We start from the raw sequence: 19,096 nt of genomic DNA, 5'->3' as shown, positions 1-19,096 counted from the left end.
AGATAAGACAAATCAGGGACAGTACATAGATGCTATGGTCTTCAGACACCATGCCCCATTTTTCAACTCCAACATCCTAGAACATGGCTTCCTTTCCCAAGGTTGCCTCATGAGCCCAGTCAACACATCTTGTTACAGGCAATTGGAAGAAAAAACAAAATGGTCTATCTCCCAGCTAAGCCAGCTCCTCGGATGCAGCCTTCCAAAAGCTTCGTACCATACTTTCGGTTCTATCTCACTCACCAGGATTTAATTATATGACCATGCCTAGCTGCAAAGGAAGCTGGAAAAAAAAAAAAAAGTGGTCTTTTACATGAATGCACTGCTGTCTCAAACAAAATTTAAGATTTTGTAACTAAAAAAGGATAATGGATATTGAGCAGCAGCCAGCAGCGAGCGAACAAAACTGAAATCTTGTCCTGCCAATGAGTAAGGAATGTCATCTTCTACAGCTAGGAAAAAGAAAAAAAGGAAAAGAAACACTTCACTCCCTGACCCTGAAATAAACAAACAACCAAAAAATATATATTACATCTGGTTCTAGTCCCTAAAACAGAAGAAACCTTAATCCCATTTGTGTAAATTACTCACTCCATTAACAAAACAATTTTTTTCCCTGAAGCTTGCAATATTCTTCTGATAATCATGTCTGATTTTCCACCATGAACAGACTAACTATAACCTTATAACCCTGTGGGTTTTTACTTCAAATACCTGTTGTATTTTTTAATCAGCAAGCCAGTACTGAATTTGGACTCCCTTGCAGAACTTTGCCAAGTAAAGTATTTTTCTTTTCTTAAACTATTTTTCTTTTCTTAATGCTTCTGTGTCTCTAAGTCTTCCTTTCACAGTAGTCTCAACCACAAGGTTATTTCTAGTTTTTCACTAATATAAATCATGTTACAGTAAACAATTTGTAAATGCGTCCATGTACACATAGTGACAATTTCTCAAACATAGATATCTAAAAAAAGGACTTGCTAGGACAAATGATATACACATTTTTAATCTGTTCTATGAAGCTGCTATCCAAAGAGCCAGACCAGCTTATATTCCCACCACCATTATATGAAGGTCCCTGACTTCCAACATATCACCAACACAAGAGATTATCATTCTTCTCAACACAGGAGTTCATCATTCTATTTATTTTCAGCAAATCTGATGGGCAAAAAAAAAAAAAAAAAAATGCCCTGTTTTTACTTCAACTGCCATTTCCCAAATTACTACCTAATTAGTAATTATAGTCTACCTAGGTTGAATAGCTTTATTATGCTTATTGGCCATTTGTATTAAATATTCTTTGAAGTGTTGGCTATCTTCTGCCCATCTGGATTGTCTTCTAATTTACAGGAAATCTTTATGTAGCCTGTAAAATTAATCTTTTCTTATACATATTATCACTATTTTCTTTCAATCTACCCCTTACCTTTACTTTGTTTATGTGATCATTTCAAAGTATTAAGCTTTCATATAGTCAAATTATCAGTTACTTCTTTTCTGAATTCTGGGGTTTTATTTTGCTTAGAAAGACCTTCCTATCCAAAATTACAAACATACTGTTTTCTAATACTTGTAGAGTTTGCTTGTTATATTTAAACTACATGGAATTTACTTTTATATATGAGATGAGGGAGGGCATTCTCTAATTATTTTACTAAAGGATAACCACTTACACCAACACTATATACTAAAAAATCTATTCACTCCCCTAGTCTGAAATGTTATCTTTACCATATGTTCAATCATCACACTGAATTAAGACAGTTTCTGAACTTTATATTTCTGTTTTACAGATCCATCTGTCCATTATACATCAATTCTACAAAGTTTTAATTACCAAAATTCTGTAATATGTTTTGATACCTCATAAATCAGGCTCTTTCCTTTTGGACCTTAAAAAAAGCTTAGTTATTTTCACAAATTTTCTTTTCCTGATAAACTTAAAAAATCAATTTACTAAATTCCATTTAAAAATCCCACGGAAGGGATTTCCCTGGTGGTCTAGTGGCTAAGACTCAGCGCAGGCCCTAGTGAGACCCCTGGTCAGGGAACTAGATCTTGCATGCCACAACTAAAGATCTGTCCTGCCTCAACTAAAATCCAGTGCACCCAAATAAATAAATAATCCTATGGCGATTTTTGAATGGGACTGGCTCAGATTTGAAAATGAGCAATTTCTTCTTCTTTTTAAAAGAACTTGAATGTTTTCAAAATTAGCTTATATTTACTAAGTACCCAATATGGACTGAATTCTGTGGAAAATTCAAAGGCTTTTAAGACAGTTTTTGTCCTACAGAAACGTACAACCTGGTTGGAAAAAAGACATAAACATTCTGTACTGCATTAAATTACAAATACTGTATTTACAGAACTAAACTTCTGGTTCACTTATGATCAGCATAGCATGCCCTTTGAGGCTGATTTTCACCTCTGATTTTACTTCTGTTTTATTTTCTCTCTTGGCCTTAATTTTTTTCTCTTTTTAAACACTGACAACAAGGTCAACTATTTATATGTATACACGATTTTTTTTACAGTCACTTTAAGAAGTTCTATTATCACCCCCATTTTGCAGGTAAGAAAAGCTCAAAGAGGTTAAGTAACTTTCCCAAGATCACAGGGCAATCTGGAGGACAACCAGGGTTTGAATCCAGGTTTCCCTGACTTCTGCCACCATAGGGCCTCCTCTTCTTTCCCCTTTTAAGTTTCTGCTATTTTATCAACTGTAAAAATCACCTCTGAAATTAGGGAACGAATAAACGAATGACATCCAGCTTTATTTCCTGTTTCACCCTCTCTCCACAAGTCCAGGGAAAAGTGAATAGTAAAATTAGGCGTGGGCAAGGGAGGGCATGTTGCTCTCTGCTGCTGCAAGGCTGGTTGGTCCACTCAGACTCCCTCTCCCTCCTGCTTTTAGCTAAGAACAGGATCTACTACATAACTTATAGAGTCCTACACAGCACGACAATGTGGGACCCCTTGCTCAAAACTTTCTAAAATATCAAGAAATGAGCAGAGACCACTAAACAAAGTGTAAGCCCTTCTAGGCACGGGGGTGTGGGCTCAAACATAGGACAGTACTTGAGCCCTGGCTAGGAGTTTCTATTTTTTCTAAGTGCAGTCTCTGGCTTTGCAGATTCACAGCCTTGCTCTGACGAAGAAGGCTGCTCAGAAGTCTTCCTGCCCACCGACAGCGACTACGACTCCAGTGACGCCCTGAGCCCCCGAGACCTGGACCTGGTCTACCTGTCATCGCACGACATTGCCCAGCAGTCCCGAAACGGACTCAGCGGCAGTGCCCCCGACGTCCTGCAGGTGCACGATATGAAGCCTTCTTCGGGGCCAGGCCAAGACACTGACCACTCATGCGCCGAGCTTCTGCACAACCTGACCCTCACAGGCCTCCCACCCAAGAACCACGCCAAGATGGCGCCAGGAGCACGGCCGCCGCTGGGCTTCCTGGGAAAACGGAAGTCGGCCAAGCAGCCACACTACGGCGGCTTCAGCCGCCATCACCGCTGGTTGCGCATGCACAGCGAAACGCAGTCGCTGTCGCTGTCAGAGGGAGTGTACACACAGCACCTGTCTAGGGCCTGCGGCCTGCCCCAGGAGCCTGAGGAGGCTGAGCGACTAGGACCTGCCCCCGAGGGGCCACGGGGCCTGGCTCTGGCCCATGCTGCCAGCCTCCCGGAGGAGCGGGAGAGCAGCCTCAAGGACCCTAGGCCTGCGGTGCACCACATCTACGTGGAGGCCTACCCTGCAGCCCTGGTGGACACCAAACCCTGGGCTGCCTTGAGCCCTGCCGCTGTAGGCCCCTCAGGCCTGCCCAGTGCTGCTGGCCCGGAGTTGAGCCCAGAGGACCCTACCACCTCCCCTGTGTCAGAGATACTCAGCAGCATGCTTTAGAGAGGTCTACAATTGGCTGTCCACTTTTCACTGCGAGTCCCTGCAGTGAAAAGTGCATTTTCAGCCTACCCCAACCTGTCTCCACCCATGTTTTCACCCAATTTGAACTGCTTTCAAGGTTAAAAATCCAAAGGTTAGAGGTTCAAGGTCCTCTTTTTTAGAGTTGGAGTGGAGGCAAGAGTGGCCAGTCTCATACCCAGTTCAGCCTATAAAGGACATAGAAGAGCTTTGGTGTCAACATGGAGTCCTGGAACACAAGAGTTCAAGCATACCATCCTGTTGGTCGTACCTGTGGCAGAGGTTTGTTGTTTAGTTTCTAAGACGTGTCCAGCTTTTTGTGATGCCATGGACAGCTGCAGGCCATGCTCCTCTGACCTCTACCGTCTCCTGGAGTTTGTTCAAAGTCATGTCCATTGAGTTGGTGATCCTATCTAACCATCTCATCCTCTGCTGCCCTCTTTTCCTTTTGCCTTCAATCTTTCCCAGCACCAGGGTCTTTTCCAGTGAGTCCACTTTTCACACCAGGTGACAAAAGTATTGGAGTTTCAACTTCAGCATCAGTCCTTCTACTGAATATTCAGGGTTGATTTACTTTAGGATCGGCTGTTTGGATCTCCTTGATGTCCAAGAGAGTCTCAAGAGTCTTGTCCAGCATTTCAATTCAAAAGCATCTATTCTTCAGAGCTTTGCCTTTTTTATGGTCCAACTCTCATATCTATACATGACTACCAGAAAAACCATACCTTTGACTACATGGATCTTTTTCTACAGAGATCATGCTGTCTTTTAATACCCTGTCTGGGTTTGTCATAGCTTTCCTTCAAAGGAGCAAGCATCTTTTAATTTCATTATTGCAGTCACCATCCACAGTGATTTTAGAGCCCAAGAAAATAAAATCTGTCAATGCTTCAACTTTCTCCCCTTGTATTTTCCATGAAGTGATAGGACCAGTTGCCATGATCTTAGTTTTTTAAATGTTGGGTGTCAAGCCAGCTTTTTCACTCTTGTCTTTCACCTTCATCAAGAGACTCTTTACTTTCTGCCTTTAGAGTGGTATCATCTGCATATCTGAGGTTATTGATACTTCTCTTGGCAAGCCTGATTCCAGCTTGTGATTCACCCAGCCCAGCATTTCCCATAACATACTCTGTGTAGATGTTAGATAAGCAGAGTGACAATGTACAACCTTGAACGCCTTTCACAAATTTGAACTTGTCAGTTGTTCCATGTCTGGTTCTGTTGCTTCTTGACCTGCATACAGGTTTCTGAGGAAGCAGGTAAGGTGGTCTGATATTCCTATCTCTTTAAGAACTTTCCACAACTTATCATGATCTGCATAGCCAAAGGCTTTAGCATAGTCAATGAAGCAGAGTTAGATGTTTTTCTGCAACTCCCTTGCTTTTTCTGTGATCCAACAGATGTTGGCAATTTGATCTCTGGCTCCTCTGCCTTTTCTAAATCCAGCTTGTACATCTGGAAGTTCCTGGTTCACATACTGCTGAAGCCTAGCTTGAAAGATTTTGAGCATTACCTTGCTAGCAATGTGGAATGAGCCCAATTGTACAGTAATTTGAACGTTCTTTGTCATTGCCCTTTGGGATTGGAATGAAAACTGACCTTTTCCAGTCCTGTGACTGCTGCTGAGTTTTCCAAATTTTCTGGCATATTGAGTGCAGCACTTTAACAGCATCATCTTTTCAAATTTTAAGTAGTTCAGGTAGATTAAGATTTTAAATAGTTCATCAGCTCCAGTAGTTTTGTTTGTAGCAGTGTTTCCAAAGGCCTACTTGATTTCACACTCCAAGATGGCTGGCTCTAGGTGAGTAACCACAGCATTGTGGTTCTCTGGCTCATTAAGACCTTTTCTGCATATTTCTATGTATTCTTGTCACCTCTTTTTAGTCTCTTCTGTTTCTGTTAGGTCCTTCCCATTTCTGTCCTTTATTTTGCCCATCTTTGCATGAAATGGTCCCTTGATGTCTCCAATTTTCTTGAAGAGATCTCTAGTCTTTTTCATTCTGTTGTTTTCCTCTATTTATTTGCATTGCTCTTTTAAGAAGGCCTCTTTATCTCTCCTTACTATTCTCTGGAACTCTGCATTCAGTTGGGTATATCTTTCTCTTTCTCCCTTGCCTTTTATTTCTCTTCTTTCTTCTGCTGCTTGTAAAGCCTCCTCAGATAGCCACTTTACCTTCTTGCATTTCTTTTTGGGGGATGATTTTGGTCACTGTCTCATGTACAATGTTACGAACCTCCATCCACAATTCTTCAGGCACTCTACCAGATCTAATCACTTGAATCTATTCATCACCTCCACTGTATAAGGGATTTGATTTAGGTCATACCTGAATGGTCTTCCCAGGTGGTAAAAATCCACCTGCAGTTCAGGACACCCAGGTTCAATCCCTGGGTCTGGAATTGGTTGTCTGGCATGGCAACCCATTCCAGTATTCTTGCCTGGAGAATCCTGTGGACAGGGGAGCATAGCAGGCTACAGTTCATGGAGTCACACAGAATCAGACATGACTGAGCAACTAACACACACACCTGAATAGTCTAGTGATTTTCCCTACTTTCTTCAATTTAAGCCTGAATTTTGCAATAAGGCACTAGTGAGCTGAACCACAGTCAGCTCCAGGACTTGTTTTTGCTAACTGTATACAGCTTCTCAATCTTTGGATGCAAAGACCATAATCTATCTGATTTCAGTTTTGACCATCTGCTGATGTCTGTGTATAGTCATCCTTGGGTTGCCCGAAACAGGTGTTTGCTCTGAATAAACAAACCATGTTCTCTTGACCAAACTCTGTTAACATTTGCCCTGCTTCATTTTGTATTCTAAGGCCAAACTTGCCTGTTATTCCAGGAATCTTGATTTCCTACTTTTGCAGTCCAGTCCACCATGATGAAAGGACATCTTTTCTGGTGTTATTTCTAGAAGGTGTTGTAGGTCTTCATAGAATCAGTCAACTTCAGCTTCTTTGGCATCAGTGGTTGAGACATAAACTTGGATTACTGTGATGTTGCATGGTTTGCCTTGGAAATGTACTGAGATCATTCTGTCATTTTGGGGGCTGCACCCAAACACTGCATTTCAGACTCTTGTTGACTAGGAGGGCTACTCCCTTTTTTTCTAAGGAGTTGTTACCCACAATAGTAGATATGATGGTCATCTGAATTAAACTCCCTTATTCCTCTCCATTTTAGTTGACTGCTTCCTAAGATGCCAGTGTTCATGCTTGTCATCTCCTGCTTGACTGTGTCCAATTTATTCATGAACCCAAACATTCCTGGTTCCTATGCCTTATTGTTCTTTATAGCATTGGACTTTACCTTCACAACCAGACACATCCACAACTGAGCATCATTTCTGCTTTGCCCCAGCCACTTCATTTTTTCTGGAGCTATTAGTAATTGCCTTCTGCTCCTCCCCAGTTGCATATTGGCCACGTGCTTTGGGGGAGCTTATCTTCCAGTGCCATATCTTTTTGCCTTTTAGTGCTGTTCATGGGGGTGTGTCTCAGCAAGAATACTGGAATGGGTTGCCACTCCTCTAGTGAACCAAAGATTGTCAGAACTCTTCACTATGGCCCATCTGTCTTGGGTGGCACTGCACAGTATGGCTCAGCTCATAGCTTCATTGAGTTATGAAAGCCTCTACACCATGACAAGGCAGTGATCCATGAAGGGCTTGGCCAAAGTAGGACAACCCAAGAGCCACCCTCAGCTCTGCAGCTGGCTCTGTAATCTGACTCCTGAGTTTAGTCTCTTTCAAGCATTTGTGATTGATAGGAAGGAGATTTACAGATGAAAATAAGATTAGCATTGTTTTTCCCTCCATTCCAAACCTTTAGAAGAGTTTGAGGAAAGAAGCCCAAGTTGTCTCTCTAGGGACCAGGGTCAGTGGCCTTTTCCTGGGTTCCCTGTCAGATAAACCAAGTTGTTCCAAAGTGCATGTTTCTCAGCAGCTCGCCAAATCCAATCTCTCCATTAGCACTAATCTGATTATTGGGCCTTGGATAGGCCTTTTCTTCAATTTAGTGCTGTGTGGAAACCTCCAGAAATGAAAGTAGAGGAGGCATGTCTTCTAGCTCTCTCTTGCAAAGATAGAATAGGCAAGGAAGCAGCCCATTCTGTCCATTCAGATCCCATTCAAGCATGAAAATAGGCCATGAATTATTCCTGGGGGCAAGGAGATGGCCACCAAGTTAAGTGAAAGTCTGGATTGGAGACAAGACAAGGGGAGGGAGATGGAGATATGTGCAAAATTGTATTTCCTTTCCAGTTCGAAAATAAGCAAAGCCATGGGGGCTGTGACCCTGAGAATGATCATGGATCTGTTGCAGGTTCTTAGGTGATAGATTTGTAATTGGACAAGAAAGTGCCCTTCAGACATGACCAGGCAGGGATGGAATTTTCTCAGTGACTCAGGCACATCTCCTCATCCCCACACAGGTCATTAGACAGACTGTCCAGAGTTTCGGACAGTCTGTGTTCCCTTTTTCAATCCTCAGTCAGTTTTGCTCCTAGATCAGCTGGCCCATTGGCCTTGGGAAAAATCTTAAAAGGCCTTGTCAGTGGTTCCATGGCTATGCTCAAAGACACCCAAAAACCTTGTTTTGGTCTCAACGACTCCCACCTGCCTTTCTCACAAAGGAGAAACCCAAATCAAAGAGCAATTACATTGCACATTCAAAACAGGCATGAGTCTTCTCACCTTTCCTGGAGCCAAGATCCATTCAGTTCACTGATACTCTAAATGGTCCTTTTCTACTTCACAGGCATTTTGGTTAAATATTGTTCTTTACGGTCCTACCCTTGTCCCCACAGTTCTGCCATTCCTTCTCATGGGAATTCATACAGGGTCACTTGTTCACAATGTTATTCAGATCCCTTCCATTTTTAAAACATTTGATTTAAACGTAAGTAATTATCCTGGTGTATAGGTACAGATTTGGCCTGTGGCCTATGGTCATTAGAAAACTAAAGCCCAGAGCTCAGTCTTTGTTTTAAGAGATTTTATACTCAATGACCCACTCCCCCAGAGAATCTTGATCAGAATCACTGCAACTCCTTTCCCAAGCCTGGAAGGATTTTAAAATGCAATTTTATTCTGTTCCGATTGAATTCTATTCTAGAACTAGAATAGACCATAAAATTAGTCTTAAGTCCTGGCATTTACAGATGAGGCAGTTAAGGCCCAGAGAGAAAAGTGACTTATTCAAGGTCACAGAGCTAGTTTTTGTCTCAGAGTTAGGGTGGGAACCCAGAACCATTTCCTTTAGGGCAGACTGTCCCATTGTTAATTGGTACATACCTAATCAGCTTTTGATTGTCTATATTCTACTTACTTAGTTTACAGATCATTTATCTACTTCTAATTCCAAATTCAACTCTTTTTCTCCACCTTTATCTAACAGATTTCCAATATCACAGAGCTCCTTGTTGCTACAAAATGCAAATTTCATACAATAGATATCTAAGCTAATTAATTAATTATAATTAAGTTAAAACATAATCAGGAGAAATGCATTTAAAATTGCTTACCATATGACTCCAATTTAAAAACAAAAGTAATACAGAATTGTCTCCACTCAGTTTCTACTTATCTCTTAATATAAGACATTACGTACATTGAATGAGTATGTGAGATGAAATGCTGAAATTGTCAAGGACTCAAAAACCAAGTCATTGCCTGGTCATTACCTTTCTGGTGGCATGGAAAGAAGTTTGTGACTGAACTAGATAGGAGGCATTTGACAGGCAACCAAAGCAAAGACTGACTCATCCTTTTGACCCCCTCATTCAGTCAGCACATTTTGATACATTGGGCCAAATAATGACTCATTAAGTAAAATGGCATTAAATTCAAACCCACTAATTTATGTTATGGACATGGGGGATTTTTTTTCACTTTCTATGAGGAAAAGAGAAGCATGCCCGTGAAGTGAATAAATGAATGTTAGATTTCAGTGGGCATACTCAATCAACTTGAAAATGCATTTTCCTAGCTATATTCCTATTAGAAAAGTGGACATTATATCCTTGATAATCCACTATTTGTTCACGGAGCTTCCCTCCACCCATACCTCCACTTCACAACTTCTTGTGAGCCTAGTTTCAATTAATACCTTCTTATGAGAAATAATTGTGTCCTCCAAATCACAGTCCTTTATTCAGCTGTCCAGTCTTCTCATTTTAGAGTCTTTACAAAGTTTAAGGATGTTTTGTTTGTTTCTTTTGCTTTGTCTTATCAGCTTTGTTTTGTTTTGTTTGTTTCAGATGTGATAGACTTTTGTCTTTTATTTTTTTAAGTCCAACCAGGGAGCCTCTGGAGGAAACTTTCCTGATTCAGATCTTCTTTTCCACAGTGTTTCTCCCATGCTTAATTCTCACCTTTATGAAACCCTCAAAAACCACTGGTCAAAGTCTTCCCTGGGACTCTATTCTAAGTCCCACAGAAAACAAAGTAATCAAGTGTGAAACAGATTCCCAGGCCACAGGAGCTCACATCTTGCTTTGAGTGTAGCCGTCATCATGCATTACCTTATCCATGTCTTAGGAGAAGCAGGAGCCTGTCGCCTCAACCAGGCCCACACAGTGTATGTTGGGCTAGACACCTTTGGTTTCACTCTTGCTATCTATTCATAAAAGAAGATAGCCTGGAAAATGCAATTCATCAATACCTACGCTCAGTAATCATTTACAAGGTTATCATAGCATTTTTCTTGATGAAGGTACTTGGGAGACAGTCATCAAAAACATCCACTCCGGGGAGTGGGTATTTTAAGAAGTGATTATTTAAGATAAGAACCATTCCATTTTAAGAACATTGACTAATGTTCAAAGCAATAACTACACTGGAGAAAATGGTTCCATGTGGTTTGAAAGTTGAAGCCAGTTAGTAATAATATTCTTCCAGCCCCCATTCCTGAAGGATCTCAAAGCACTTTATGAAAAGCACTGACTGAAGCCTTGTTGTACTCCCCTAAAAAGACCTTGTCCTAGAGCCACCTGGCAAACACCTACGCCATCCTTGCCAGGAGATCATGCCAGACAAGTGGGAAAGAGGACTGGCCTCTCATTCATTGTTCTCCTGCCACATGAATGTGCACCCTGGTGAATGCTGAGCTCTTCCCTCGAAGACAGTTTTAGACAAGTAGGCGTACAAGGTAATCCCACCTCCTTGGCGCTGTCTCATTCTTCACGCTTCACCCTAGATGCACTCCCTTTTTCTTGGACAACTGTCAACTCGAGCTATTAGGGGGTCTGCAGGGCATTTCAGTTCCCTAGCTCTGTTAACAGCACACAGAATTCACTGGCTTTTTAAGATTGATACTTGTTCGAAAGTTGATGTCATTATTCTGCAGCTCGCTCAACTTTGCATGTAGCAGAGCTACAGCAGGCAAAGTGCATCTCTTGGTATATTTATTTATTGGACTATAACATACCAATTAGAGAGGGTAGTTATAGATTAACAAGAGAGCACTCTCAGAGAATTGAAAGTGCTACATTGTCACTTTATAAAGTCTAAATATTTTTCCAAATGATTCAATTAAGCAAATCGGAACTTTTTTCTGGTCATACCTTTAAGGAAATTTTTAAAGGAACTATTTGGAAAGCAGTGATACCTCTTCACAGGTAGTAGGGTGAACAAGGCAAAAACTTGTTTCTTTGCCGGTCTCCTCTCATAAGATGTTCAAACACATGGCTTATGACTGTTAAGCTAAACTTCAATGCGGCCTTACAAACAACAAGGGTAGTGTATTTGAAACTATGTGTACAGCTTGGAAACTTATTCTAAGATCTTAATTCAGAGCTTTTCTGAGGTGTTGAACTTTGCCATTAGCAAAAAGTATTTTTAGAAAAATCCATTGACTGTTTATGAAGCACTGATTTTGCCATATTTCAGGTCTCTGGTTTTTCCACCACATCTGCACACAGTAGTTATATTTGTTTTTTTTTTAATTATTTCTTCCATTTCCATTATTAAAGAATTTGTAAATTGGTTAATCATATAAGTAGACTGTGACAATATTCTCTTTGGACAAAGGAAGGAGATTTGTTGTTATTTGTTTTCAATATTATCCTACAGTCTTTACTCTCTAGATATATACACTTTTTTTTTATTTTAGGAAAAATCAATATTTAACTTAGTGACAAATGTTAAGAAGCTATTAGTTAATACTCTGCTCCTCTTCCCTCATCCCATGACATAAAAGTCTGAATATGGTTTCACAGTTACCACCATCCAGTAGCTGATTTACAAAACCAAGACCAGCAAATTGTTGCATTACGTCACTCTGAGTTGCTGTGTTGCTTCTTGCCCTATGACAAAACTGGTGTTTGGGAGCTCTCATGTATATGGTCACAGCATCAGTTTCATGTTTTTAATGGAAAACGAATTCAAAGAAGTGTGGGAGTGGGGTGGGAGAGCAGACGCGCTTTATAGAAAAAATAATTTAAGTGACTTTCTATTAGGCAGTGTTTAACTGCTTTCTGCCTAAAGTGTACATAGTAATCTGGCTGATTATTGGTTGTTATTTGCTCAGAATTTATTGTATCTTGTTGCTACGTATGCAGCTGAGTCTATGTAAAAATTTAAACTTCGGTATGTCATCCGCACAATTTTGTGTGCTTTAAACCTCTGTAAATGTACAGAAGAATCATGTACCGTGTGCTAAATGTGACCTCCAATCTTGAAACAATAATATTTTGTAGTATGTACTTTTGCAGGCTATTTGAGCATTTTAAATAGATATTGTAACCGGCCAGTACCCTCAGTCAAAACCAACACTGGTGAAATGCATGCCTCTTGAGCCTATCAATTTATATGAGGTCAGGGGTTAATAAGAATTAAGATAATTTTTCTAATGGCAAGTATTTTTGATAATTTCCTACCTGCCTAATTGTATCTGAAAGAAAAATTGTCAACAGAAGAAATCTTACCCGTCAGAGGGAATGACTTTATTTCATAAGCATTAGATAGTACTAATATACTTTATATCTAATATGATGTTGTTGACCTAGTTTAAGGAGGAAGAAGTCAAAAATATTGTTGATTCTTCATAAGATCTTTTTTTGTTTAAAGGACAATTTCCAAGCCCTTGTCTTCAGTGTGGAAAAATGTCAATTAAATAATAAACTAATAGAATTGTCAGTACTTGGCTTACCTGTTTGTCCCAAGTCTCTATGAAGACAAAGATTTTTCAGTCTGAGTTTTTAAAATCTCACTGAAACTGAAAGAGTTACTATTTAGGGCATTGTCTTGACAATTATTGGAAAACTCTGGCCCTCTATTGATCAATAGCAGTTGAGTAATTTCTCTTGTACAGTTGGTTGGTGTCAAGTATTGAAAATACAGCAGCAAACTACTGTGGCAAATATTCTCATCAGACTGCACCCAGGAGCTCAGACATCTTAACCTTAGCCCTCCTTCACTGCGTGCATGTTTAAATGTCTTCAGTGCATTTCTGCATGCACTGTCTTATCTCTATCTCTCTATGCCTTTATTAATACACCCACAAAGCTCTTCCCTTACCCCTACTCCTTCTGGCTGAGGTTTGAGATTTCTTCTGTGTTTCAGAATACTACAAACAGATTACTTCAATCCCAGGAACTTGAGCAAAGGTCCTCTTGGATTCCCAAGAACAGGAAATATACTGCTTTGGACTATATATTTGTCTTATGTTATTTTACAGAATTCTTTTAAATACACACACACACACACACACACACACACACAAATTCAACTTTTTTGGCACGTTTGTAGTCGGCTTTCCTGACAGCCTCAGAAGGCTGTTCTGTTGTCCTGATAAAACGTGCTGTTTTCCCTATGTAAATTGTTTTCTTTCTAAGCAAACCATTACTTTCTCTCCCTAATTCTCTCTTTAAATAAAAGTTTACTTCTTTTTCAAACCAAACAGATGACACTTCTCTTTGATATTCCCCTTTCTTCTATGGACACTCCCGGGGAGGTGTTGGGAGAGGGACAGAACAGCGTAAGGGCAGGTCTTTCAAATTCAAGCCAAGTAAGAAGTGAGCCTTCATTGACTGCTTAAGCCCTTTTGATAAAATATGCCAAGCAATATGGAGTATTTCCATCTGCCAGCGAGAAATAATTCCTTCTTCTCCAGAAAAAATTTCGAAAATCATGTTAGAGAATTAGGCAAGCTTAAACCAGGAGTTTCTTATTGATTTACAGTGACTGCCAGTCAGGGGAAAACACTCACCAGGAAATTCTCTCACCCAGTATTATCTGTCAAGTAAGTTAGATTTTTGCAATGATTCCTTGACTGTGCAAATGCATTTTCTTCTTCAGGTAGCACATGGCACACTCACCTTTGCATAATGCTTCTTATGCTGTCTATACTACTACTACTAAATAATAATAATCCTTATTCTATCATATAATCCCTCTTCTGTCAATCATTGTACTGTTATTTTGCCACAGAAGGGACTGGCGTTAGACAGAGACTAGAGGAAGCTAGGCCCCAGGAGTACCCTAGACGGGATCAGTATACTAGACTAGTCTATACTAGAATAGATCAGATCTCCAACTACCTGTTTTTTTCCCCATGGTGGTTTATTACAGGATATTGAATATAGTTTCCTGTGCTATGTAACAGGACCTTGTTGTTCATCCATTCTATACGTACTAGTTTGCATCTGCTAGTCCCAAACTCCCAATCCATCCCTCTCCTACTCCCTTCCCCCTTGGCAATTGCCTGGGTTTTGTTTGTTTTTTTTTTTAATCTTCATCTCCCCAGCACATTTCATACCTCCTGGTACAAAGACTTGTTAAATGGGTGATAAACTGATGAAGCGATCCACTGAAAATCAGGTTAATTGTCATAGTTTGCTTAACTTCTCCACAGAGAAATGAACTCAAGGACTTTTCCAAACGCCTATCAGCCTGAGGCTCTCTATAATGGATCAGAGGAAGCTCCTTCAGGCTGCATTGAATAGATTTCCTGAAAAACTCTACCGTGAACTCCACAAGCCACCTCCAGAGTGCTTTGATTGAGGTGAGCCTCCTGAAGGAAGTCAGGGGGGAAACGTTGCCATCCAAATATCCCACTGGATCCAAGAGCCCAGCACCCTGTCCAGTGACTGAACACCATGGAGATGGATACATGCTGGTCACCTATCCCAGCTGCACCTTCGGAGCACCCAGAAAACCTGCAAAAGTGTTGTCCCAATGGCCAAAAAGCCATTTTTGCCCACATCACTTATGCCACCAAGCTTTTGATAACTGCACTCTCCTGTATGTTTATAAAATACTTTCAAAAAGCACCTTCCTATTTGAGATTGACAAACTTCCCTGTGAGGTGATCACAGTAAGAACTTTTATCTCCATTTTGCAAATAAGGAACTTAAGGCTTAGTAAAGTGAAATCCAGGGCCCAAGACTCCTGACTATCCAGTGTGCTCCATGCCATAGACTTAGGTCTTACGAGAAAGGAAGAACAATGCCTGAATTGGCCACCAGAAGCTGTCTGTCTCTGGAACAGACACCTTGCATGGACAGACACACGGGAGACATTATATACGAAGATAGTGACCACAAAGGAAGCTGAATCAGATAGCAAAGCACATGGACCCTTTCCCGGGAGGCCCATGTTTTAGCTTAGGGTCAGGCACTCTGTGCCTACAAGCCAGACACTTTCCTCTCTGAACTTACAGATGAAGACATCTATCAAATGCGCAGGATCGTTTTCAGTTCTGAAATTTCAAATACTCATGAGGGGTTCCCCGATGGCTCAGTGGTAAATTATCCACCTGCCAGCGCAGGAGACGCAGGTTCGATCTCTGATCCGGGAAGATCCCATATGCCAAGAAGCAAGTAAGCCCATGCAACACGACTATTGAACCTGTGCTCCAGAGCTCAGAAGCCGCAACTACTGAAGCCACTTACCCTAGATCCAGTGCTCCTCAGCAAGAGAAGACAGCTCAATGAGACGTCTGTGCATCACAAATAGAGAATACACCCCACTCGCCACAACTAGAGAAAAGCCCATGCAGCAACGAAGACTCAGCACAGCCAAAGCTAAATAAATTTGTGTAAAAAAATATGAATTGGTCAAATACAAAATTTTAAAATTTCAAATAAAAAAATATTCACACTGGGGACATATCAGAGATGAATCATGATTCTTCTCAGAGCATCTCTGTTTTGTTTACATGTTTGGTGCTGCCTTTGCTCTTTGGGGGAGCGGGCAAGTGGTGGAGGATAGTAGACACAACAATGAGCGGAGAGTGGGGAAGGAAAACAGCTGGGCAATTCCCGCTCAGCATCCCGTTCCAGTACCTGCCCCCCAAGTTCCTCCTTCTGCTCCACTCTGACCCCAGTCCCTTCAGAAAACAGCTTCGCTTATTTCCGTTTCCCTTTCCCTGATCATCCAGACCATTGTGGAGTCACAGTGGATAGGGTCTGGAATAGCCCTTGGACCTGCCCTGGCATCCTGACTTGGCATCAGCACGGCTCACCAGCTGTTCTCTTAGATCCTGCCCAACCGCTGCCCTACCATCCCTTCCCTGGAGTGTCCTGGGACGGGTCAGGGCGTTGCACAACTCCAGGGGGCACTATTATAAAGTGTGGAATGTTCTCCATCAGCCATTTCCCAGAACCCAGGAGAGAAGCAAGCAGCCCTTCTGCCAGACAGCACGCCTGCCGTGGGCATCTCCCTTGGGCTGGAAGGGAAGTGGAAGGATTTAAGCTCAAGGCCCCTATCCTGAGGGATATTTGGCCTACCACGGTGGGGCCTGCTTTGAGGCACGATGGTGGACACACACTCGATTCTTTCGAGCCCGGGCAACTCGAGCTCCAGCCCGGCCCTCGCGTGGGCCACTCGGCCTGGCTGGTGCCAGGTGCCAGCCATTGTTCTCCTGCCGTCCTCAGCAAAGCCTGTGAAGCCAGGACAGCACCGCTCCCTGACAAACGCTCAGTACATTTCCTCGGGTCCCAGGAGGCGTGATACTGAAATGTTTTCCTCCTCACAGTTATATTTTCCTTGGTTGAAAAAGTTTTGTTTTGGAAGTTGCTACCCTGTCGAGGCAGTGAGTCAGTCTGGGAGGCCGGTGCAGAGGGAAAATGCACATCACTGGCAGAGGCCCGCAGCACAGGGGTGAGGGAAGACGGGAGAACCGGGGGCGCCAGGCCCCGCCCTCCGCCCCGCCCACTCCCTCCCCGCGGGGCGCCTCTTCACGGGGTCAGGGGCCCAGCCCCGCTGTGCCTTCGGGCTCATTCCCGGGAAAGGCCAGGTAGGCTGGGAAGGAACCGGCATTACCGGCCACCTTTGGAGTGCCAGCGAATCATCAGCTCCCCACCTTCTGTGAAAGCTGATAGTGGTATCCTCCACATTTTCCAGGTTGGGAAACTGAGGCTCAGGATCAGGGGAATCACATGCCTGACATCACCCAGCCAGCAAGTGGCCGAGGCCAGAATTCTCGGAGTCCCCTGCTGGCTATGCCACGTGATCTGGCTACAAGGCTCATTCATTCCTACCCAGAAAAGGCCCAAGTGACTCCGCGGAGGAACAAGAAGACACACCTAGAGAGACAACCGGGGAAGGACTTAGGCGGTGGGAGAAGAGTGGGCTTGTGGGCCCCCGCCATCTTTTCCTCCCCTCGGTTTTCCCACCCTATGCATTTTCTTCATCTGGAGAGAAGACTCATAGAGATACAAAAACACAGATGCACGGACCAGCACTGTCAGATCCCACCCCACACACACAACACACGCACACCCATCCGCACCAGCACAGAGGCACACATCTGGAGGTAAATCTCGGGATTCAAGGGCTGGCTCCATGCCCGCTCTGAGCCCCCAGTAGCCCGCTGAGGAGCCCTGGTCTGCCTCACTTTGGGAGGTCAAATCAATGAAAGAGCCCTGGTAGTTTAGAAAAGAGAAAGGGAGAAAAAAAGAACACCAGCACCTCTCATGATGGGAGGTCAGAGCAAATGAAACCGGGAGGAGGGGGTAGCAGTATGGGGGCGAGGTGGAGAGGGTGGGGGTGGGGAGCCTGGTGCTGGCAGCTGAATTCCTACCCTGGCCCAGCTCCAAAAGATTAAAATAGAGCTCTTAGAGTGTCCCCTCCACAGACCAGCCTGCCAGGGGCCAGACAATACGTGGGTTTGTGCTCCAGCACAGGCCTCCAGAGAGGTGATGTTTTTACCCGGACAGCTAAAGGCACAGAGGCAGGTCTAAAGCAATTCCAAAGCTCCTTTGGCCCACAGTCCCAGAACAGGCCACAGCAGAGGGAGAGCTCCCGGCTGCTAGGACGCACACAGATCAGCTCTTTTCTCGACTCACCCTAGGGCAGGCCGCTGGACTCACACTTCTGCATTCTATCTGCCCCCAAAACATCCAACTGGCAGGGCAATGTGGGATGAAGTCTTAGCGAATTCGTTATACTTTAATTTGGAAAAAAAAAAAAAAATCTCAGCCTGGCTGTAAACAGGCAGCTCTACTAATGAGGAATGGACAGGGTGTCCCTTGGGGTTATCGGAAATACTCAGATAAGTACAGACACCTCATTTTCCCTACCCAGGGAACACAGTTCCCTCAGAAGGAAGCCCCACTGGCCACTTGAGGTTTCATCTGCTTCCTTGGAATTCTTGAGGATTTCAGGCAGCTGGGACTACAATCCAGCATCTCAGACCACTTGCTAATACAGAGGATGAAAACAAGTATGCATCAGCTAAGCGCACAGGTTTTGGGGTTTGCCAGACGTGGGTTCTAATCCTGACTCTGACACTTGGTTGTTTTTTGAATGTGGGCAAATTATTTAATCTCTCTGGGACTTGGATTATCTTTAATAGCACCTACTAATGATCCTTAGGGTTAATTGAGAAAATACATTAAATGTGGAAAGATCAATGCCTGGCGTATATCTAACAAAAGCTAGCCAACAATAACAAAAAATTCCCTCCTACTGGGTTTCTGGAAGACCCCCTCCCCCATAACTAGGATGAAAATATAATTTGTCATCAAAATCAGAACACTTTTGACAGTAAGAGTGGACACTAACTGGACAGACCCTAGGACACTGGCTTACCAGGGACTGTCTCTGTTAAACTGGGACATATGAGCCCCCTTCCCAAAACTTTCTGAAGGGTACCTATATAATATTCCATTAAAATAGTTCTTTAAAAATGGCTCTAAACTTAATTCTAAATCATGAAGC

At 42.6% G+C, this 19,096-nt stretch overlaps 1 protein-coding gene across 1 annotated transcript in view; it reads left to right on the top strand.

The window, feature by feature from the left end:
- Positions 1-3,909, top strand: part of ANKFN1 (ankyrin repeat and fibronectin type III domain containing 1) — a 371,327-nt gene extending 367,418 nt beyond the window's left edge. Inside the window, exon 20 of the mRNA XM_043483529.1 lies at positions 3,140-3,909. Within this exon, the coding sequence (XP_043339464.1) occupies positions 3,140-3,909 (770 nt within the window). The remainder of the gene's footprint in view (positions 1-3,139) is intronic.
- The last annotated feature ends 15,187 nt before the right edge of the window (positions 3,910-19,096 follow it).

Source organism: Cervus canadensis, chromosome 1 (genome assembly GCF_019320065.1).
Source record: "Cervus canadensis isolate Bull #8, Minnesota chromosome 1, ASM1932006v1, whole genome shotgun sequence".
Classification (NCBI taxonomy): domain Eukaryota; kingdom Metazoa; phylum Chordata; class Mammalia; order Artiodactyla; family Cervidae; genus Cervus; species Cervus canadensis.
Note: the sequence above shows the minus strand (reverse complement) of the source record. Positions and strands in the feature narration are given on the sequence as shown.